At 36.8% G+C, this 24,243-nt stretch overlaps 5 protein-coding genes across 6 annotated transcripts; 4 read left to right on the top strand and 1 right to left on the bottom strand.

Annotated features, from left to right (window-relative positions):
• The first annotated feature begins 55 nt into the window (after nt 1-55).
• On the top strand, nt 56-1,166 carry LOC130720030 (protein SOSEKI 5-like). The gene is made up of 3 exons (XM_057570613.1): nt 56-248; nt 355-424; nt 707-1,166. Exons 1-3 carry the CDS (start codon nt 56-58, stop codon nt 1,164-1,166), a joined length of 723 nt encoding a protein of 240 aa, XP_057426596.1.
• A 106-nt stretch (nt 1,167-1,272) lies between these two features.
• Nucleotides 1,273-5,107, top strand: LOC130721466 (uncharacterized). Its single transcript, XM_057572263.1, has 5 exons — nt 1,273-1,703; nt 1,977-3,415; nt 3,502-3,809; nt 3,882-4,750; nt 4,836-5,107. The coding sequence occupies exons 2-5, from the start codon at nt 2,352-2,354 to the stop codon at nt 5,028-5,030; spliced, it is 2,436 nt and encodes an 811-aa protein (XP_057428246.1). The 5' UTR covers nt 1,273-1,703; nt 1,977-2,351; the 3' UTR covers nt 5,031-5,107.
• An 8,521-nt stretch (nt 5,108-13,628) lies between these two features.
• Nucleotides 13,629-17,596, top strand: LOC130720404 (protein ALP1-like). 2 transcript variants are annotated; one of them, XM_057571043.1, is made up of 3 exons: nt 13,629-13,947; nt 14,550-14,815; nt 16,439-17,596. In XM_057571043.1, exons 2-3 carry the CDS (start codon nt 14,695-14,697, stop codon nt 17,476-17,478), a joined length of 1,161 nt encoding a protein of 386 aa, XP_057427026.1. In that variant the 5' UTR covers nt 13,629-13,947; nt 14,550-14,694; the 3' UTR covers nt 17,479-17,596. The 2 variants fall into 2 exon arrangements, with proteins under 2 accessions (XP_057427026.1, XP_057427025.1); XM_057571042.1 differs by lacking the exon at nt 13,629-13,947 and having other exon boundaries at nt 14,448-14,815.
• A 739-nt stretch (nt 17,597-18,335) lies between these two features.
• Nucleotides 18,336-18,818, top strand: LOC130718358 (uncharacterized). The gene is made up of 2 exons (XM_057568943.1): nt 18,336-18,494; nt 18,569-18,818. The coding sequence occupies exons 1-2, from the start codon at nt 18,417-18,419 to the stop codon at nt 18,662-18,664; spliced, it is 174 nt and encodes a 57-aa protein (XP_057424926.1). The 5' UTR covers nt 18,336-18,416; the 3' UTR covers nt 18,665-18,818.
• Nucleotides 18,819-22,779: 3,961 nt separating this feature from the next.
• LOC130718167 (zinc finger protein ZAT12-like) lies at nt 22,780-23,605 on the bottom strand. The gene has a single exon (XM_057568669.1). It carries the CDS (start codon nt 23,469-23,471, stop codon nt 22,929-22,931), a length of 543 nt encoding a protein of 180 aa, XP_057424652.1. The 5' UTR covers nt 23,472-23,605; the 3' UTR covers nt 22,780-22,928.
• Nucleotides 23,606-24,243: the final 638 nt, after the last annotated feature.

Here is a 24,243-nt window from a genome sequence, read left to right as displayed (position 1 = left end):
CTCAAATGTACTAATAATAGTACCTAGTTTTAATTGCTTCTACTACTTCAATAAAATGGGAACCAAATTAGCAGGAAGGAAAGAGCTTCCCATGGAGAGGAAAACATTAGAAAAGGAGGCAAGTCATGTGAGCTTCAAAGAGCACAAAGTTGCAGTAATATACTACCTTTCTCGAAATGGCAATCTTGAGCATCCACATCTCATGGAGGTGTCAATCTCTTGTCCTCAGGGAACTTTATGTCTCAAAGGTAAATGCTAAAAATAAAGGAAAAAGAGACATGCTCTTTTTCATTAATTTGAATTATCACTTTTCTTTTATTTAGTCAATTTTTGAACTCTCTTTTTTCTTATCAGATGTGCTAAATAGATTGAGTTATCTCCGAGGACATGGAATGGCTAATATGTACTCTTGGTCCACAAAAAGGTATGTTCAATTATTGGCACTAAGGAATCTGATAACCTAGAATCCCATTAGGCTCAATTTTCACTTCATGTTTGGAAATTCTTCAGCAATTGATTCAAAAGTCATAATCAATTCCTGAGAGCAACATCCGAGGGTAGCTATAGGATTTTAGAACTGATTCTGGAGAACAGGAAGTTGATTCAAACACCTTGATATGCTGATATGGTCCATTAATTAAATTGTTATGTTCTTTGCAACTAATAATATTTATAAATCAATGTTGACATGGTCTCTTGATTGTAGGAGTTACAAAAACGGGTTTGTGTGGCAAGATTTGTCAGAGAATGATTTCATTTCCCCAAGTAATGGCCATGAATATGTCCTCAAAGGAACACAACTCCTGGAAACATCTTTGAGCTTCCGATCCTATGAAACAACATCAACACCAAGCTCCAAAAGTTCTAATGAAACAAACAATTCTAACACTGATGATTCAGAGTCCCCTGCCACCATCAAGGGGAGGAGCCAGTCATTCAACTCGCTTGATTACAAGCTTTTCAAGGCAAAGACATGCATAGAGTTTTCTGCAGGGAGAGCGGCGAATGCTTCGACTCAGACCGAGGAGAAGAAAGGTTGCAAAAAGATTGAAGGGTGTGAAGGAAATGAAGGATTGAAAGGGAGAAACTTGAAGGCTGTGAAGGAAATGAAAGGAGGGTTATGGCATTGGCTTCGCAGATATCAGAAACCAAGAGATGGAGAATGAACGTCCAAGTACGTGGGACTAGGATGAAGGCTTCAGAAGTTCTGATGCAGTTGATCATGTGTGTAGAATGGTGAGTCCTAGAGAGAAAATGTAAGCCTAAAAATTGGTCTCATTATGCAGTTTTCACATATCTTAATTAGGGGAATTGGGTTTGGGGCCTCCCCTATGGGGCTGCGCGCCCCACCCTTTTTTTTTAAACCCAAAAGTGCCCTACGGAAAGGTACTTTCCGTATTCAATTTAACTGAATACGGAAAGGTACTTTCCGTATTATATTTTGATGACTACGGAAAGGTATTTTCCGTATTTAACTCTGACAGGATTCCCTCTTTTCCACCATTACTCCTCCCTCCACCAACCCCTTCACCATTACTCCTCAGTCACCAACCCCTCACCAGCCCCCCTGAACCTCCTCAATGCCTCCAGACCACCCTCTCTCTCACCCTCTCCTACCTCACTTTCATTCCCAAGCTCTCCACCACCATCCACTCCTTCATTTCCCAAGCTCTCCACCACTATCAACAAGTGTTGTAGTAGAGGTAAGTCTATGTGTTTATTTGTTGTTATTTTGTAGGTTTAAGTAGTGGAAGTAGTTAGATTAAGTAGTTTAAGTAGTTAGATTAAGTAGTTTAAGTAGTTAGAAGGATGGTTTTTTGAATTCTGAGTCGTGATATAATACGGATTGTTATCTTCCGTATTGAATATGGAAAGGTAATTTTCGTATTCAGTATGGAAAGTAACAATCCGTATTCAGTATGGAAAGTAGCTTTCCGTATTGAGTATGGAATGTAACTTTCCGTATTCTCTTCCAGGGATGACAGATTCATTTTTCTTTCGTGAGTCACAATTGATTGAAGCTGGATTTCACAATGGTCAACCTGAAGAGGCCACTACAGAGGTGCCACCACCAGCATTTGTGCCCCCGTGTATAAGTATAGATGTCTCGCATTTATTTGCAACTGATCAGGTATTCTTTGAACATATTTTTGCATTGTTTTGAGAGTGTAATATATCAATTCTTATTATGTCTTGATCACCCGTGTAATCAATTCTTATTATTATAACAAATTTTCCCTACCCGTGATGATCTTATCAATTGGGTTCATGGAATTGCGATTGAAAATGGATATGTTACGTTGATCACAAAGTCAGATTATGGTGGGAATGGAAGCAGAAAAGCTTATGTCATGTTGGGGTGCGAGAAGCATGGTAAATATGTTCCTTATAGAGACCCTGACCTTGTTGAAGGGACGAGATCACAAAAGACAGGTTGTCCTTTTAGACTAAAAGGACGACCTAGGAAAAATGGCATAGATAGAGATTGGCGGCTAAAGGTGATGGAAGGTATACACAACCATGAACCAGCTAGGTCACTACTTGGGCACAATTTTGTTGGTCGTCTAAAACCCGGAGAGAAGGAGCAAGTGGGAAAAATGACAAGGAGTTGGGTTCCACCGAGAAAGATGTTGTTGACTTTGAAGGAAAACAATCCTTCAAACTTGACTACCATATCTCAGATTTATGGTGTTTGCAAGAGGTTAAGAAAATCCCTCCGCGGGGGATTGACAGAAATGCAACACTTGTTGAAGAAGTTGGACGGTGACAAGTATGTCCACTTTGAAAGACATGAGCCTGGATCGGAAGTCATTAGAGATGTATTTTGGGCTCATCCAAATGCTATCAAACTGTTCAACACATTCCCGTATGTAGTGATTATGGATTGCACATACAAGACAAACAAATATGCAATTCCCTTGCTTGAGATTGTTGGACTGACTTCCACAGATAAGACATACTCCATAGCCTTTTGCTACATTGTTAATGAGGGCACAGATGACTACGTTTGGGCACTGGAGTGTATGAAGTCTCTATTAGCTGATCAAGTCATGTTGTCTAAGGTGATTGTTACTGACAGGGATCTTGCCTTATTGAGTGCTGCTAAGCAAAGCCTTCCTAACACTACACATTTATTATGCTTGTGGCACATCAACAAGTGTGTTTTGGCAAAGTGCAAACTCTATGTTGGCACAGATGATTTTGCTGAATTGGTTATGATGAAGTGGGCAGAGGTGGTGGATGCTGCAACAGTTGAAGAATTTGAAGTGAAATGGATGCAATTGTTTAATATGTGCAAGGCAAAATACAGCAACTTTACCTCCTATTGTTCTACTACATGGTTGGTCCACAAGGAGAAATTCGCCAAGGCATGGACAAATCATGTGATGCACTTTGGAACAACAACAAGTAACAGGTAAAAAAATTACATGAGCTTAATTTATGCGTTGTTTGTTCATTTGATAGATTGTTGTTAATAAGATATATATTTGTTGTTTGCAGGGCTGAGGGTGCACATGCCAGTTTGAAGAAGATGTTACGGGATTGCAAGGGTGACCTGGCCACTTCATGGGATGCGTCGCATAGTTTGACATGTAATCGACATACTGAAATATTAGCATCGTTTGAGCGCAGTATTCACAGAATTGATCACATTTTCATGTTCCCATTTTACACAAATATTAGAGGATTTGTGTCAAACAAATGCCTGCAGCTCATCGACGCTGAACATATAAGAATGAAGTCCTACGGCGGATGCGATTGCTTGTTGAGAGAGACTCATGGACTACCTTGCGGTTGTGAACTTGCAGGTCACCGGTCAACCACTCTCTTGTCAATTAATTCTATTTGTTATTGAAAGTGACACTTTTGTGAACTTGCAGGTTATGAAAGAATTCCATATGAGTCAATTCATCCATTCTGGAAGAGACTGAGTTGGGAGCATGTACCTGAACCTGTTGCAGATACTACCAGCAACCATATTTGCGGCATGAACCATGGAGATATGCAACCAGAAGTTGAGGCATTGACACATTATTTCAGTTCTTTGGATACTGGAGGGCAGAGTATGGTAAGGAGGAAGCTTCAAGCGATCTATTGTCCTGAAAGCTGTTCACTTTGTACTCCTGCGGTTAAGATATGGTCCAAGCGCACTCTTAAGGCGAATGAGAAAATACCACCCAAGAATAAAGCAATAGGATCCTTGACTCGTGATCTTTCAGGTTTTGAACATGTTGATAGGGAGATCAGAGAGGCAAAGAAGGTTTCACAACCACCAAAGAAGAAGAAGCGTGTGAAGAAGTCTGATACAAGCTATTTCATGGGTCATTTTCCATCCTTTTTCCACCCATATATACAAACAGTTCAGAATGTTGAGGATGATGGTAACTGTGGCTATAGAGCCGTTGCTGCATTACTCGGACTACCATCAGGTGAGGAAAGTTGGTCATGGGTTAGGGCAGCGTTGATAGAAGAACTTGAACGACACAGAGGGTTGTATGATGAAATGTGGTCCAGACATGTGGTTAATGCCTTACATTCCCGACTCACTCTTCCTCCTGGTGATCCGGCTACCGAGGATAAATGGATGCAACTGCCAGAGATGGGATACCTTGTAGCAACCAGGTTCCAAGTGGTTTTCATATCCATCTCCTCTACGGGTTGTTGGTCATACCTTCCACTAAGAGGAGAAGGTCCACCGGATGTACATCATGTTATAGCTGTTGGTCATGTGATAAATCACTTTGTACAGGTATTTTTTGATTGAGTACACGTTGGTGAATTGATTTGTTGTATTTGCAAGTTATCTAATTTTATTGTTATTCTCTATAATGTAGCTCCATCTAACTCCTGGACATTCTATGCCGCCAATTGCTCTCCAGTGGGAACGGTATGTTGATCCTACATCAGTAAGCTGGTGCGCCCCATATGGTACACGTTTAGGCAGATTCACATCAGAATTCGAAGCTTGGCTTGTTACTTTTGGTGTTCCTCTTAGTCACCAAAGCTATGTAGACATCACCTTAGATTGACACCACACTTTTGTGTGATATTCATTTGTAAACGCTCTGTAATATTAATCTGATGGGCCTTGCCCTTATGATGTTCATTTGTTGCTTTTAATAATATTAATTCGATGGTCATTGTTATATTGATGGGCCTTATTATTTTGAAACAGCATCAGGGATAATTAACATAGACAACCACTCAGTCATCAGAGTCCTGTCATTAGTCCTGCCTTTGATTATTTACGGTGTAGTTATACAGGTTTTTTCAATATAAGAGTCGGCATATAATGAGTGGAAATAGAAAGCATGATTAATATAAAGAGAGTCATAATACAAAGAGTCACATGTCATAATATAAAAATACACAAAAAATATACAAATATACAGTCAATCACTCGCCCCGACCCCTACCGGCCCCCCTACGACCTCTAGGTCCACGGGCTCTGCCTCCACGGCCTCTGCCTCCACGCGCACCCTCTGCAGGAGCACCCTCTCCACGGGCTCTGCCTCCACGGTCTCTGCCTCCACGTGCTCTGTCTCCACGACCTCTGCCTCCCGCAGCTCTAGCTCCTCGGACAGCAGCAAAGGCTACCCCGTGGGTACCAATGAAGGCATTGGATCTAATAAGATCCAGCGCCCTCTCAGTGAGGGATCGGGAATGCGTGCCCTCTGCAGGAGCATCTGACACCTCGAGTGACTGCTCCAACAAGTCCACGGCCCGACGCATAACAGTCTGCAAAAATAATGTAGATACAAATAAAATATCATGAACAAAAAATCACAATTGAATGGAAAATAAAATTCAAACTTACCACCGCACTGAACTCCTCCCTCCTATCATCAGGGATGATGAACCGATGGGACACAGCGCTGTACCACCTCATGTAATCCTCCACAGCCTCTCCCGGATATGTAGCAGGGATCCCCTGAGGGCGGAGGTGCGGCGCAAACTCAGCAAAGGCAGCATCTGCGGTCTCAGCAAGGGACCCAGTCGTCTGGATCTCAGAGGGGTGTCGAGGGACATCCTGTATGTAGCCAAACTGGCGCAGAACCCTCTCTGGTAGATGCCGTCGAACAACACGGCCAAATGGCGACCGGATGCAGCCAGAATACATGGCCCTCGGATCCCGTGGTCGATGAGCCCGATGGTCCTCAAATGGGGTCCATATAATGTCATCCACCGTCAGCTCATCGAGCATGACTCGCCTCTCATCAAGGCCTGCATGCCCGACCCGGGACATAGCCCACCGCCACGCCCTAGGCTGGTCCTGCGAGTACTCCGGATCCGCCCTACGGATAATGACGCGGTCATAAAGGTACTCGTAGACCCATCCTAGCAGGAGCGAGCTAAAACCTCCCATCTGGGCCGTCCCCCTCCTGGACGCTCGACTAAGCTGGTCATATAGCGTAGCGAGCGCAATCGCGCCCCACGCGTACTCGCACACTCGACCAAGATCCTCCAACATCCCTATCCAGTAGACGATCGTATGGTAGCCTCCGCTCTTGCTAGCAAAGAGCGTGGTGCCTAGCTGGTTCACCAGCCAAATCCGCGCAGCGTCCTCATCTCGGTGCTCTACAATGAAATGAATTAAGTTAATAGTTTATAACAATACAATAATAATAGATGCAATTTAATCAAGTAATAATTAAGACATACCCGCCAACGCAGCCTCATACCGGGTCTGCAAGACCCCAAAGCGAATAGTCTGGGACCTATTCGTATCAAACTCAGCCTCATAAATACCAACAGATCCTCCCATCAACTGAGCACAGAGCGCTGCACACTCGTCCCTCTCCCCCCTCCCAAGCGTATAGAACCTCGACCCCATGGGGAGATGGAGAAGAGCCGACACGTCGTCCAAGGTGATAGTCATCTCCCCGAACGGCATGTGGAAGCTACTAGTCTCCTCATGCCATCGCTCCACAAGGGCCAAAATAAGGCCTGCATCTGTCACCGGGTAGCTGCAATAGGGTAGCTGATGAAGACCCGTCTGCTCAATCAATTCTCGAACTCGCCTGTGACTGTCTGAATCACCATCACAAGCAAGGTTCCAAACCTTCCCCCCAGCTGTGGCCACCTTCAACTGTCGACGGTCCACATACCGCTCGTCTGTGCGTAGGAGTGCATGCCACGCCCAGGGAGCCTTGTGATCAGCATAATGGGTGAGGAGCGACAGCTCAACAGGCCCCCCGGAAACGGCGGCAACCTCTGGATCAGGTCCTCCTCGCCACCCTGTGCCCCCTGCTCCCCCTGCTCTGGCGGCAGGACATCAGCATCAACAGTAGGCGGAGGAATACTATCCTCGTCAGATCATCCCATGCCGGATGAGGCCTCGCCGGATGACTCCTCGCCGGAAGACTCCTCGCCTGAGGACTCCTCGCCTGATGACTCCTCGCCTGAGGACTCCTCGCCTGATGACTCCTCGCGAGGTAACTCAACCGTGGGAGACGGCGGAGAATCAACTGTAGGTATCTCAACCGTGGGAGACGGCGGATAATCAACCAGAGGCAACTCAATAATGGGAGACGGCGGAGAAACACTAGAGGAGCTGAAGCCTCCACCGCCTGAGAGGTTGCAGCATGATCGCCGCGCCGGCTAGAAGCATGTAACCGCCGGTGTCTATCCTCAGTAGCCCCGACATCCTCACTAGAAGCATGAGACCTCTTTCTGTTCTTCATTCTCACTATATATTCAGAGCAAACATTCACTATATATACCATTTCAGCCATAGACAGAAACATGATGCAAGCAAATGGAAAATTCCTAGAATTTTTTAAGTACATAGATGATAATCGGATCTTCTGTGGATTATGCATGCTTGGATCAACTTTTATTTTCCTAATAATCAATTATGGCATCTAGAAACTACTCACAAATGCTTTGGAAACCTTCTATAATTGATTCTGAACCCAGAATCAATTATAAGGGTTGGGTTTAGTTCTGAGATGAATACGGAAAACGTTTTTCCGTATTCAATACGGAAAACCAGGTTCCATACTAAATACGGAATACCATTTTCCATATTCAATACGGAAACCAGTGATCCGTATTCACCCAGAAACGCCATTAACGACAATGAGCTATCGGCCCTAAACCCAAACCACATTCAAGACATTTCAGCCAACAATACCTCTACACAAGCAGCAATCGACTACCCTAGGGTTCAATGATTAACATAATTTCAAGTTAAATGGGGAAAATCCAAAAATCCTTACCTCTAGGTTTCAATTCTGAGAATGGGGTTGTGAAGAGCTTTGATGGAGATGATGGAACCTTTCAAGTACACGGTTCAAGCAAGGGGAGCGACAGAGATCGAAGGTTGAAGAGGGGAGAAGAGCTTGGCAAAATACGGAAATGGGTTTGAAATGGGTTTGAATAAACCCTTGCCGGTTTACATACTAATATAATACGGATATGAGACTTCCGTATTCAATACGGAAATGTGGCTTCCGTATTCTATTAAAGGGGGGCGTTCCAGTAATTTCCCCACTTTAAGTGGGGCGGGGAGCCCCATAGGGGGGCCCCAAACCCAACTCCCCTTAATTAGTGATGGAATAACAAATTGAGTGATATGTTGTGGCTTGATATGTCACTAGTTTCCTTAACTTTGTACATTCACACATATTTTCTCTTTTATCTCATTTTCACTTATTTTTTCTTTTTATCTCTCACTTTTCTATCACATCACTCATCATATAATTTACTCTCATTTATCTCTTTTATATTCCACTATCTCCATAGATGAAGTCGAATTTGGGTATGTATGAATTATTTTCACTTGTTTCCTTCATTCCAATCTAAATGAAATGAATTACAAAAATTTATCCATATTTCTGGTTGAAACAATTTGACCCATATTTTCTTTCAAGAGACAGTCACAAGAATGTAATAACAAAAACTGTCCAACAACATCAACCAGAAAATGATATTTGAAAATGGATTGCAAGATAAATATTAGGTAAAATAACTATAATTTAAGTGATTTAATAATATTTTAATACTATATGTTTTAAGAAATTCTAACTCATAACACATGTTAAAATATTATTAAATCACTTAAAATGAGAATGATTTTACTCAATATTTAGCTTGTCTTAATTTAGACAACCTTATTTGAAAATGAACAATGAAGACATTATGGTAATGAATGTAGCAAAAATAATTTCTACATGAGGACCGCTATATGACACGAGATAACTGGGCACGAGGGGGCACGAGGATTTAAAAATAGAATTTTTAAAAGCAAAAAAAAATTAACAAAACCAAAACAGTGAAATAATTTGGGAACCAACACCCACAGTCCACAGAGTCACGCGCACCCTTCCCTTCGACATAACCGTCGTCGTTGCCGATGAGTCACCGCTGTCGTCGTCGATGAGTCACCGCTGTTGCCGCCGTTTTCACGCCACCACCGCCACCCACCTTTTACACCATCAAATCTGGTGAGCCCTTTCTTCCCCTTTCCACTTCCATCCCTGTATTTTCCTTCCCATTTCTTTTCCATTTCCCTATTTTCATTCTATTAATTCCAATCATGAATTGTCAATCATGATTCACTCTTCACATGCAATTTTCTTTTTTCCAGCAAGAGCTGTAGATGTATTGTGTAGTCACGCTGCACCCAATCCATCACTGATATGGGTCTTTGTAGTCCATAGAAGAAAATGGTTGCAACTGAGAGTTTGAGACAATAGAAAGTGGAAGAGAAAAACGAGTAATTTTAGAAAGTAGCAGAGAATGGGAAAAATAAGGCCACCTAAAAGAGAAAGGGAAACGAACTGAACAATTGCACGTCTCGTGCCGGTTCGTACGCTCTTTGATCGTACCAAATATCTTTTTCCTTTCTACATTTTGTTGCAAATTCAACTTCTTCTTCTGTAAAAAAGAAGACAATCAACTTCTTTTGCTTTCCTAAAATCTTAAAAATGATTGAAAGACCATAAACGAGGAAGTTTCCAATTTTTTTTTCCTTCATGCAGTCCGAGAGAATTTGGTCTCGTTAAACTTGTTGCCACCTCGATCAACTTTCAATTTGTCTAAAGTGGGCCAAGGGAGTTGGCCCATTGAAAAAATCAACTCGCCCCACTTGGTGGTGGGATGGTCCAAAAGTAAATAAATATATTAAATAACATATGATCTATAATATTGTCAAAAAAAACATATGATCTATAAATATTAGTTTTATTTATCAAAAAGAACAAATTGTTGGGTTGCCCACTATTCAAAACTCGTTCAAAACATTCACAAATCGTTTAAAAGTACTTTTTGAAAATAAAAATAAGCAAAAGATCTTAAAAAAATACTAGAAAAAATTATCATTATGCAGAACAATTATGGTGTCATCAATAATTTCATTATGCATGTATCATCAAAATCATTACACGTATAAACACGATTAATCGCCACATCAATGAAGAGGTGTCACCTTAAAACAATTTTATCTACTAGACGAAGAGTTAGTCATGGACCACATTTTCACAATTTAAAAAAATTGGGATATATTTATCATGGATTCATTAAATTTGGATAACCAAAATTGTGAAAGGAAAGTATATGGATTAAATTCCCAAAATCACTGAACTAGGGGATCAAAATAGTAGAATCACTAAACTGTGAGCCGTGAGGTCGTGAGGATCAAATCTGTGAAAAATCTATATATATATGTAAAGGAGACTTGAGTTTTTGCATGCATTAAGTGCATTAAACCATAAAGCTCTCAAAATTTTATATTAAATACATTAAAAAATAACAATATTAAATAAATTAAAAACTGAAAATTTTAGTATTATAAAAAACTATTCAACTACTTATATTAAATAACAACATTCATAAACTTAAAATTGACTTGAGCTTAAGGAAAAAAAAAGGACTTGAGCTTTGCATTTGAAAAATAATAAAAATAAAAATTAATAATAAAATAATATTTATGAATAAATAATTTAGATAAATACTTTTAAAATTTAAAAAATTTCTATATATATATATCTAAATCTATTTAAATGCATATGTAAAGCAGACTTGAAAAAATAGTATTAAACACATAAATAAATAATAAATTTATTTTGTAGAAAATAAATTAAATAAAAAAATTGAAAACTAAAATAAAAACTACATCCACATTATTATTCAATATATATTAATTATTAATTGTAAAAGATTTCAACTTCTCATATTTAAATGTAAATATTAAAATTTAAAACTTTTCAATTTCTCTTATTTAAAATTAAATATTTAAATTTGAATTATTCATTACAACTTGAGGTGAATTTTTAAAAAATTCTAATAATTGAAATTGACTATGTTTACATTAATACCATTAATAGATTTTTAATAATAATTTGTTTATATTCTTTAGGCTAAATTGCACATTTGTTCCCCAACTTTGTCATTTTTGTGAAAATCGTCCCCCAACTACGAAATTAGCAAAAACCGTCATTTTGGGGGACGATTTTCGCAAAAGACAACAGTGGGGTGTAAACTTCCAAGACGGTTTTCGCTAATTTCATAGTTAGGGGACGATTTTTGCAGAAAGGAGAAAGTTGGGGGACCAAATGTGAAATTTTCTTTACTAATTGTTAATAACAATTATCAATTAAAATTATCAGAAAGGATAAATTTTTTAAAAATTATTAAATTATCATATGTTGAGAAATTTTTTAAAAATAAAACTTATTACTATTTTTTACTTATAAATAATATTTATTAATAAATAATGTCGAAAAAATAGTTGAAAATTTTAAAAAATGTCTCTATAAGGTATTTATTATTACTATATGAAATGTACGTATTATTTGAAAAATATTATTTAAATATGATTTTTGATCTATTATATAGAAGTAAAAATAACTTGAGGAAGCATAACAGAGAAAAACAATTATAACAAAAGTCTTTTATATTTTGTAATTGCCATGAGAACCTTTTATGCATGCTTCATTCATTATTAATAATACTACTTTCATTTTCGATAAAAAAATTATAACAAAAGTTGACTAAACTTAAATTTTTTTCTCGATAGAATAAAAATACTATTTATGAGAACATCTTTCTCATGGAATAGGTAAAAGTTCAAACTCCCTAAAGAGAATACAAAAGGAAAAAGCAAAGAAATTAAGTAGAAACAGTACATAAAAGCTAAATAGAAAAAAATAGGAAAAGCAAAGGCTAAAGGGAAAAAACAGTATAAAAAAATATGTTATTATAACTTATATTAAAACCTTATTACTTGATTTAAAATATTTCATATTCACTTAAGGTTTCTTCAAATTGTTAAATAAATAAATTATTAAATTGATTTTTAAGGATTAGTTATGATTAAAGAATGGAATAACATCTGGGACAATATTCCCCTAACTAAGTATCAATGTTTACAACCGAATATATGACAAATCAGCCCCTCTGCAATTGAATCCATAATAATAAACCCAATAACAGAGAACTCAAATAAAAAATAGGTTACAACCAAAATTTTTAAAATTAATTCAATGATAATTATTAAATATCAATTACTAATTTTGAGTAATATTACTTTCAAAAAAAATTGAGTAATATTAATTATTTACACAAAGAGAACTTTAGTACGAGCAATTTAATATACCAAAAATATTATTTTGATGTCTCAACACGATTTTTTATTATATTTATAATAAAAGTTATTTTTGAAATTGGTAATTTAATTACACTATAATAATTTTTATACTATATTAAAAAAATAGCGTAAATAAACCCGTGCAACGCACGGGTATTATTTCTAGTGAATATGTATTATGTAAGACACGTTTTGCAATCTCCATTGTCGACAATTAATTAGTGCAAATGCAAATTTAATTTAATATATTCATTTTATAAAATCATAACGTGGTAATGTTTTGAAACATATGATTAATCAACTATATAAAATTCCTTTACATTCATTTAATTTAATGTTGAGTATGCGGAAAAAAAATGCACATGCGAAACTAAATGAGGTTAAGCTGGTAAATGTTGCAACTGGCTAATTGGTGAGGCCATAGGTGGTTGTTGATTAGAGAAACTCTAAAAATGGTAAAAAAATGTGATGAAAGATGATCACTTATCAGAATAAGAGAATAAGTGATTATCTTTCATCACATTTTTGATAATATGAAGTAAGAACAATATGAAGTAATATGAGTCACGTGACCATTTTAATTACACATTTTGTTTTAATTCAACACGTCATATTACTTGTTCTTATTTCTCACATTAATGTTTTGTTTGGTAGCGATGAACTTGGAGAGAGAGATATGCGAGAGAGAGTTTGGCGAGAGGAACTCCACTCGATCACTCGTGTTTGGTAGTCTATGACGTGTGAGAACAAAGAAGGTCAGGTGTGAGATCCACACCTTTTACCAATCTTCTCAAACCTGCGAAGAAATTGGTTAGTCTTCAAATTTTTTTTTCGTAATTGCCTTTTATGTCCTTCATAATTTAAGTAACTTTATTATTATTCATATATTTTTAGAGTAAAAGTATCTTTCGCTATTAGAAAAGTAAACTTTCTCTCTTTGATGAGAGCTCTCTTAGAAACCACAATAGCTATGGTGAGTTGTTGCGTGATGCTTGTGGCAAGTGGATTGCTGACTTTTAAGTTTTCTTTGGTTTTTTCTGTTGTGTTGCAAGTGGAGCTCATTGTCATTCTACTTGGTCGTGTGTTGAGATATGGTTCTCATCAGATCTAGCTTATTTCAGATTCTTCGTTGGTCCTTAATCTCATTTCAACACACATATCACCCATTTCATGTGTACGCTAGTATGATTAACTCGTGTTATTTGACTGCTGTCAGCGACCTCAACATACCTTGAGAAAGGGAAATGCATCGGCAGATTTTTTAGACAAGATCGACTCCTCTTCCAAAAATAAAAACTCATTTGGGTGTTTCTCTCATTCTGATCAGCAATTATTCAGGTGTTGTGCTCCTAAGAGTAAGTTTTTCTTTCTCTTCCTATATAAAAAAGTTTTCTCCTCTTCATCTCTACTCAATCACTCACATTATTCTCTCTACTCTCTTTCTTATCTATTCTCTCCAATCACTTTTTATCATTAACCAAACAAACAGTAAGTGTCTCATCACATACATATTATATATATTATTGTAAATTTTATTTTATTTTACTATTATTATTATTATTATGATTATTATTATTATTATTATAATATATACTCCCTCCGTTCCTAAATAACTGACACTTTAAGCCATGGTTAAAATTACAATCTAATTTCCTACTATACCCTTCATCTCTTATATTGATTTTAACTTTTCAATTTTTCTACCATCAATAAATGAAGGGTACAATTGATAAAGTATAATTAATGTTCTCTTAAACTTTGTAAAATGATAAATAATTAAAAATAAAATATAACTAAAAATAGTGTTAGTTATTTAGGAATGATCCCGTATATATGTAATTCTCGTTCCGTGCTAACCCATAGCAATAGCATTCGTGTCTTTGATATATATATTTGTGTCCTCTTGTCCACTCCCCCCTGCCTTCAACTTCTCATATATCACTTGGAATCTCTGCAGACACCTTTGATTTCATCTTCCATGGACTTCAAATCTTGCTCATCATTAATGGGTTGAAGATTTTCCTTGTCTTTGTCTTGGTGTGTTGTTATTAATTGGTGGGAACTTGCAAGTTGCAACTTGTTTTTATTGTGGGTGGTGGTCAATGAGTTCCATCAAAGGGTTCAAGAAGAGGAAGAAGACTGAAAACAAAGATGACCACACTGCAACCCCATTGTACTCCCAACCCTCCGATTGGTGGCATCACTTCTCCCACAGAATTTCAGGTACTCTCACTCACTATCTCCGCTTCTTCCTGTGCTGCTGTTCATCCTTATTTTATTTTTTCTGATTATTGTTTTCTTGTCAATTTTTGCATGTTGGTACTGCTTTTAATTGGCATTATAAGTTGAATTTTTTAGCAATGGGTGAAATTCCAAATGCTACCTACTTCTTTCAATGGATCCTATTGCCTGATATTGTGACATGATATTTGGTCATTGCTTGCTTTTATGTGTTCATTCACCCAGAGGGGTAGTTGCTCTATTTTTTCATGTAGATAGGGAAAAAAAAACTAAATGGTATTGTTGTAGATGATTTTATATTTGTTCCTTCGATACTTGACTTTTCACCTTCATGTTGATATTATTGAGCATACATCTTGGTGAGTTATTTAATAAATAATGCAACCTGATATCTTTGACCTAAATGTGTTTGTATTGCATATATACAGAATTTGTTTCTTACTTATGAACTCTGACAGATGTAGTGCATGCTTGTATAAACCGTGGAAAACCACGGTGAGCCAAAATCATGGTGGACTGAAGTAATTTCCCTTAGCTTTTGGGTCTGCTCACCGTGATTTTAGCTTCAACGTGTAGGCTTCAACCGTGATTTCTACATTTCTCTTCTTGACTGTTTTATATTTGAAGCTTAACCTTCCAAATTGTGAAATCTTCTGTTGCGATATCACCGCTTACACTATTTCTCAGCTATTACATGAACATTATTTCAATCAGTTTCACTTGCTGCAGTTATTCACTGTAGGTAACAATTTGCGTATTTCATCCTTTGTTTACACACTTCTTTCTCTAGTTATGCATAGATGTCAACACTTATTCTTACTTTCATGTCCACTGTGTCAATCCCATCTCTAATAGTCTAATGATCTTTCTTCCCATAGTCGAGCTCTTTTCTTCTCAATTTCTGCTTTGAAGAGTTATTTGCTCGTCTTCATACTGACTAACTATCAAAAACATGAGCAGTGAGATCACTTAAGTGAGGTTTCCTGGTTCATAATTTTCAAATTTGTGGTCAACATGATACATTCTAATTGATAAACTGCCTATTGAATAGGGCTTATAGAATTTATTCAAGATAAAAGTATATAGATTCTGTTGAAGTTCTTTGGTTAAATGTGAGAATGTGCTTAGGATATTATGTTACCTGAAAAGATAAACGGGAATATATGTTTGAATGATATAGTTGATTCAATTTTCTCAGAGAATCAGCAATGCAGAGGTATGAACCCTTTGATCAATTCATTATTATGCTTATTTTCTTAATCAAAATTCTATCTCATATTAAATATCACGCTATTGTATTCTTGAGTAGATTGCATAACAGAAGAGAAGGATTTTACTAACATATCTTTCACAGAATCCAACTTTAGACAAAACATCTGGTTACACAGAATTTGCACATTTATTTCGACTTTATATACATGTGTCCTAAGAATGCATAGAAGATCATATCTGCCATTGCTTCTTCTGGCATGTGGACAACCCTCCTTTTATTTTGCATAAGAAGATGCTGGATGATATGCTAAAATTTCTTATTCAATGTATTTTTTTATTGTAAAACCTGATTGTCGATCTGATATGCTCATGCTTTAATTTTGCTAATTGTAGGACCTTTAGCTCAATCTAAAGATATAGGGAAATTTGAGTCAGTTCTCAAGATCTCAAGAAAGACGTTCAACTATATTTGTTCTCTTGTGGAAAAAGATATGCTGGCCAGATCCTGCGTTGATCTAAATGGAAACCATTTATCTTTGAATGACCAAGTAGCTGTTGCTCTTAGAAGGCTTAGCTCTGGCGAGTCATTGTCAACCATTGGCGACTCATTTCTTATGAACCAGTCAGCTGTTTCCCAGGTAACATGGCGGTTTGTGGAAGCTATGGAAGAGAGAGGGCTCCACCACCTTAGCTGGCCTTCCACCGAAACTGCAATGGAAGAGATAAAGTTCAAGTTTGAGAACATTCGGGGCCTTTCTAATTGTTGCGGTGCAGTTGACAGCACACACATACTGATGACTTTGCCCTCCGGAGACACTGAGAATAGTGTATGGCTTGATCGTAAGAAGAATTGCAGCATGATCTTGCAAGCCATTGTGGACCCTGATCTGAGATTCCGCGATGTAGTTGGCGGATGGCCAGGGAGTCTGAGTGATGAATATGTGCTCCGACACTCGGAGTTTTTCAAACTTGCTGAAGAAGGGAAGAGGCTAAACGGGGCGGAGAAAATGCTCCCGGAGGGAACTGCGTTGAGGGAATATATAATTGGGGATACGGGGTTTCCCCTTTTGCCATGGCTTCTCACTCCTTATGAATGCAAAGACCTCTCGGATGTCGAGGTTGAGTTCAATAAAAGGGTGGTTGCAACCCATATGGTGGCTAAGAGAGCACTGGCTAGGCTGAAGCAGATGTGGAAGATAATTCAAGGTGTGATGTGGAAGCCTGATAAGCACAAGTTACCAAGAATTGTCCTTGTTTGCTGCATACTGCATAATATAGTGATTGATATGGAGGATGAAGTGATGGATGAAGTGCCCTTGTGCCCTCAGCATGATTCTGGATATCAAGACCAGACTTGTGAATTTGCTGACAACACTGCCTATACAATGAGAGAGAAGCTTTCCCTCCACTTATCAGGCAATCTTTCAACTTGAAAGATTTTTTTCTTGTGATTGTTACAATTTAATTGGAGTCATATTGACATGGATTTTTACTCCTATTTTCATGTTGGTTGGCAACTAAGTTTGACACAAATAAATATCAATTGTTTAAGTTGCATCTGGTTCAATGTAGGTAGTCTATCCCACCTAATGGGAAAAGACTTGGAGTTGATTTGAATCTCTCAATTGTAAAAAAACTTGACCATCTCACCATTGATTATTATGTGTTTAATAATTAGACAAAAAAATGAGAATTAAATCAATGGTGAGATGATTAAACTTAACATGGTCAATTTATTTACAATTGATAGGATCTAAATCCGCATTTGACTACGCTTTTCAATCGGCCAAACGTGCATTTCTTCGGTAGCAAGCCATAGGTCGATTTAGAAATTACGCCCGTCCCACGTTGTTGGATGCTAACACAGACATGCACTTAGGTTGTTGTTTCTTCTGGTTCAATATCTGCTCTAGGTGCAGGAAACCAAATCTGCTCTTGGTTGCATAATTATTTTGCTTGCTAGTTCATTATGTCTTTCACTAATCTAGGGAATGAATGGTGTTCACGATTCAAGGGTTCAAAAGTGGTTGTAGTGATAATTATTAAATATTTTGTAATATTACATAATTTAGTAAATAATTTATTAGCATAAAATATTAAAAGCTTATGTCAAATCAAATTTTAAACTTGGCTTAAAATCACTATATTGTATATTTTTTAAAAAGAAAAAAGAAAAAAAATAATCTATGTATATCGCTGTTCCAACTTAACATTGGACATTTATTTCAATGAAAAATTGGAAATTTTTGAAATATGGTTGCTTCAAACAAGGTCCTTTATTGGGCTGTGTAAAAGCCCATAAAGGAACAAGAGAGTCCAATTCTGATGAAGTAAGCGCTTTCTTCTGGTTCTTTGTGTGCTTACTGTGAACATGGAGTTGAAGAATGTGGTGAAAGACAAGAAATTCTGGGTAGCATCCTTCCTCATTGCTTGGGCTGCAGCTCTTCAGGTAATCAATCAATCCCTAACTTTCGCTCCGTTTCCAATCCCTAAATCGATTAAATTTCGCAATTGCAATTGCAGGGACACATGATGTGGTTGCAGCGCCAAGATTCCTTCAAGCACAAATTCCGCAACCTTGATGATGATGATCGCTCAGACGAACCCCAACCAAACTGACTCTACTCTCTCCTCCACTCCCATACACCAACTTGTATTCATACATCTATCTATGTATGTCTTCAATTCTACCCTATGAATATGTGTGATTGTTTCTCTATTTGCACCAACACAAACATTTTACATATCCCAATGTAAGCAAAATTTTCTAGTATCGGATCAGCGCGTTGAGTTCAACGAAAATCTAAACACACTTATAGTAACTTACAACCCTAGTATCAACTGTGACTAAATCCCGAATCTCATAGCATCCAAAGGGTGACCGATTGATTACTGGATGTCCAAATAGATGCACAAACACAAGTTTGAACTGGATTTAACTCCCACTTTCAAAGCCAACAAAGCTTAAATTTTAGGTAGCATTTCATAGACAGGTTAGAACGTAATAGAGTAGAATTCATGAGTTCTGTTTTATATTTGAGGCGCAGAACGGGATATGAAAGTAGGTAATGCGGTACATTTTCTGTTCGCATGGTGTCGGACACTGCCTCAGTATAATGCCCACTAGTTTGTTTTGTCTAGTTCTATTGCTAGTTGAGAACACCATGATTGGGTTAGTGAGTCTTTAGACACAACTTGGATGATTAATTGTTCTCTCCTCTTAATTCTGATTTTATTTCAGATTTGGATCTTCTGTAATCACACACATGCTTCATGATGTTTGTTATGCTGATCTATTTAAACCGGTTTTGGGTCCATCCCAATTTGTCACTTATGAATTGGACTCAGTCTTAGTCTTGTCAGTTCAATATGCTCAGGCTTGTGAGTCACCAATGTGGTTGGTACTTGGTAATTGATTCCTTGTAAAGTTCATCGTCAGTCCTCATAAACATGTTGTCAATTGTTATTGTCCACCCCTCACAAGTAGGGGTTTGGAATTTAGACATTTGATCAGCAAATTTAGGAGTTTGACCTTTCTCACATTATGGTGCTGAGGGTGGTAATCTTTTTATCAATTTCTCAACCTAATATCTCTTAAATTTTCATCTAATTGTCCTCATTTTTTTAATAGTGAGTTTCCTACCCATTGTTATCTTGCTGATGGACACAAATATTGCAAGTCACACCTGTTTTCTATATTATACTGTATTGTTATTTTGATTCAACAAAATTATCATCTATATTAATATGACACACTTTATGGCTTCAAATTAATATAAGCTAAAGATATCTTTCCACTTCTCTTACGCCGCCTTGTTCATACATAAAAGGTTTGAACAAAATTCAAACTCTATGGAATAATATCAAATCTACTCAAAGACTATAGGCAGTATGGATCCATATTTAATAAAAAGTTCATTTGTAGTTCTACTCATCAAGTGGGTTTCACTTGCTCAGCTCATGGATCAGTTTTGACCAAGAATCAAATTGCAGGATTTGACCAAACTATTCAGATCCCAGCTGGACCAACGAGTATAGTCTAACAAGCTACCTAAGCTTGTACCGAATGTAGCTTGTACCGAATGTTCAAACACTATTTCTAGAACCGTTTACCTTAGACCCACGTTTCAAGAATAATGTTACTCACACACCTCTCTTTTGAGGTGTGTGAGGTGGAATGATGAGAGAGATATGAAGAAAATAAAAAGTAAGGGAGAGAAAGTATGAGATGTGATAGATGGTAAGAGGAGAGAAATAGAAACAAAAAGAGATGGAAATGAAGTGTTTTAAAAATAGGTGTGTATATATCATTACTCATTTTACTTTTTGTTAATGCTTCCTTGTCAAGATCACGATATGATCTGTGCAATGCCAAAAACCAGCGTCTCTAGAACGAATTGAATGAGGTGGCAAATTTTACCTTTAATTTCCAAAACTATGTTCAATAATTGATATTACCACTATTCTAAGTTTCTAACTATGTCATTCACCATCCTTAAATTCAAAATCCAACAACACATTTTGACAAAAAATAGAAAGAGTGCAGAAATGATTTAGTAGGTCCTATCTTAACAAGCCGACCTCAATAAATAATCATTCTCAAATTGTTGTAATCTTTATTCACTAAAATCATCTTCTGTTCTTGACCCATAAAAAAGTTCAGCTGTTATTAATCCCATGTATTATTTCTCTTTAATTATAATAAAACATCTCATCCAGAACCTTTCCCCTTTGATTTGCCTTCAGCTGTGGGCTCCAACAGGGGTAATTTTATTCATTTTGAAACCTCTCTTACTTACCGAACTATAAAACTGTCATGTTCATCCAAAGTCTTTAATGTGACCTGACTAAGCAAAATGAAGCAAATTGCTTCAGATAAGCTGTAGACAGCGACTACAGGGTGACCAACGATAATGATGGTGACCGTGAGCTAAAGTTTATTGGCAATTAGTTATGACACACAAGCACCCAAGTCAGTATCTTATTTTCTATGGAAATTTTGCTAGACTATAAATGAATGAGACTTTGCTATCACATATTTATATTCATTGCATATAATATCTCATTTTCCCATGGGTGTAAGATTAAAAAACCCATCATCTAGATATATATACATAACTTCCTGCGGCTACTTGGTGTGTAAGTTAATTACAGTACTATCCAAATGTTCACTACCTCACTTAATTATACAAGAGCACTGAATCATTTCAAGTAGACAGTAGTGAATGAAATGTCTTATGGGGACTTAGAACTCAAGTATTACGTTGGAAATCTTACCTAGTTAAATCAAATGGGAAAAAGTTGAAAATAATGAAAAACATCGAAAACTTAACTGAAATTTTACCTATTTAGCATCATACAAGCCAACACTATATAAGTCATTGTAAAGACAACATGTCTAATTTTATATGTTTTAAATATCGCATCGGTTGGCTACAATTAGTGTCAGATTGGACGAAGCTGGTGCAAAACTTTGCATCAGCCAACAAGTGTTTTTCTTGTAGTGTATGATTTCCTATTCTTAAAACTCGAATTCACTCCCATCACTATCTAATTTAGTGAAACTAGAACAAAATTTAACATTCATCAGTCACCATCTTTAGTGGGGCTGGGGCACTTATCAATTAAAATTTTAAGACTCTGAACAACTTAACGTGTCTGCTGAATGACACGCAACAGATACAAAAAATAGAAATTAGCGATGGATTTGGACAGGGAAAATCCGTCACTAATTGCGCCGGATTGACATTTTAAAGTGGAGTTGTCTTGATTTAGCGACGGAATAATTACCTCTAAAAATATCCGTCTCTATTACTTATTATACACTATTAGTCAAGAACTTTGTGACGGATTTTTTCCCTCAGTAAATAAACATCTTAATTAAGGACTTCTAGATGGCAGTTTCTGGACGATTGCTGCTGGATTTAACTGCACGGCACTGGTATCTGGATAATGGACCGTGGAAAATGGAAAATTAATCAATAATCCAACGTGCATTTTATTTTATTTTATATAAAAGAAATTAAACTTGTGATTCTGATACAAGGATCTGTTCTCTATTAAGTTAGACAAATCAATTATATTGATTACTACCTGATTAACGACTTTGAATATCGTAAAGACAAGTAGTAACAAACCAACTTTTCCTTGTCTTTTTGCTCAAATACTATCAACTACAAAGGAGTTATTATATTCCAAATCAGTTGTTGATTGACCAAAAAAAAATAATAATTCACTTGATGATTTTCATTTTCACACGCTGGAAGAGTCATTAAGTATTTGCAGGAATTATTTCAGTTCTTATTATTATATAAGATACAAAATATCTAAAAGAATCATGCATATGTTACATGCTTAAAGGGTCAAGCATATTTGTAATATGGAAACATCCTTGTTTAGCTATTCACATTGGATAGGTATTAATGCCAAGCAAATGAATGTTGAAGTAAAATGTTTTTTTTTTAAGAAAGATATCCTCCATGCAAAGACAATCATGTTCGAACTTGAAATATTCACATCTGAAGCAATTAATATGTCTTGTTTAACAACTTTATAGCGTGCTTAGATTGGCGGCCAACACATTCAAAGGACTGTTTTTAAAAGCTATATTTGTGACTTTTTCCTCAAAACCACATAACACAATTCAGATTAAGAGGTTTCCAACTTGGGATTCAACATAAAATTAACCAAAAGATATGATTTACAAATTATGCAGACCAATTTTTTCAACTAAATTAAAGAATAACATGAATTTCTCATATATATCCAAGAAGTACTGAACCCTTTATTTACATACATACAGTGAAGTAAAATACAACATGATAGTAAAAAAATATCAATCTACCTATGTGGCACATAGTAAGTTCATCAACTTCTCCCTAATTCAATTGAAACAATCAACTAGAGGAGTTGCTTGTCCAATCTTCAAAAACACAAGACCATTCTCTATAGGAGTCAAATTTAAATCTGGAAACAAAACCCTCCTGTTTTCCTTCTCCCTGTTTGCTGAAGTATCAATAGTACCACTACCGCTACCACCACTGCTACTAGTAGTCGCGGATCCTTTATTTGAAGGTGTTTTGTGACGCCTCATGTGTCCACCCAAAGCTTGCCCTATTGAAAACTCCAATCCACAAATGGAGCACTCATGAGTTTTAGCCTTTGGTGGTGATGAACCATGATCATTACTCTCACCTCCATCTTCCAACCTCGGCTTCTTGTGGCTCGCACGGTGGCCACCGAGCGCCTGAAAAGACTGGAACTTCCGGTTGCATGTCTTGCACTCAAAGACACGGTTGTTGTTGTTGTTGGAAGAGTTCACATAGGTTGTTGTTGTTTCATATGGACCTCCCTGCTGAGAAAGCAACATCAAGTAGTTTGCCATGGTTATGCTATGATCAATTTCTCTGAATTCTCTCTTCATCATGGACAATCAATGTTGAAGAAACTAAATTAACTGTCAATTAAACAGAAAAAAGAAAACAGTTCTATGATGGAGGGTTTGGAAAGAATAGAGAAAATTAATTTTGGAATGGAATTACTCTATGAGAGTTTGAGAGGTGTGACATTAATTTATATATAAAGGGTCTAGTTTAGGTTTGTTTGGCTAGATAGGTAGCTTGAGAATTTGAGACACTTGAAATTTATTAATTGTTGACGTTTCTGAATGTATGGGCAATGTGTGAACGTGTATATTTGTTTATTACACACTATACTTGTGAGTTTTGACTCTGATTTTGCTGTGACGGAAGCAACTACGAGTGCTTGAGGGAGCAATTGAAGTAATAAATTAATCCACTTGATGCGTTGAACGTAGGTTTTGTTTTTTTCTTGAGTTAAGTTTAGTTCTCACTCCACGTGAATTATAAATGGAGTGGAAAGAATATAAAAATATATGGAAAAAGAGAAAAAAAATGTTATGGGTGATTTGATTGAAAAAAAAATGAAGTGAAAATATGAATGAATCATCAATCATAGATTTTTTTACTTTGACTTAATATTTTTTTGTTTGTTTAGTGTGAAATAGCCTCGCTCGTTTTTGTTTCAATGAGTTTTTATCTACATTTGAATTATACTTACACCGAAAGTAAGAAGAATAGAGAGAGATATGCTGGGTGATATGATAGAAAAGTGACGAGAAATGAAAGAGAAGTATGAATGAATCAAAACCTTTTTTTGTTTCTAATAAGGTACATTGT

Source organism: Lotus japonicus, chromosome 5 (genome assembly GCF_012489685.1).
Source record: "Lotus japonicus ecotype B-129 chromosome 5, LjGifu_v1.2".
Taxonomy (NCBI): domain Eukaryota; kingdom Viridiplantae; phylum Streptophyta; class Magnoliopsida; order Fabales; family Fabaceae; genus Lotus; species Lotus japonicus.
This window is presented reverse-complemented; position numbering and strand designations above follow the sequence as displayed.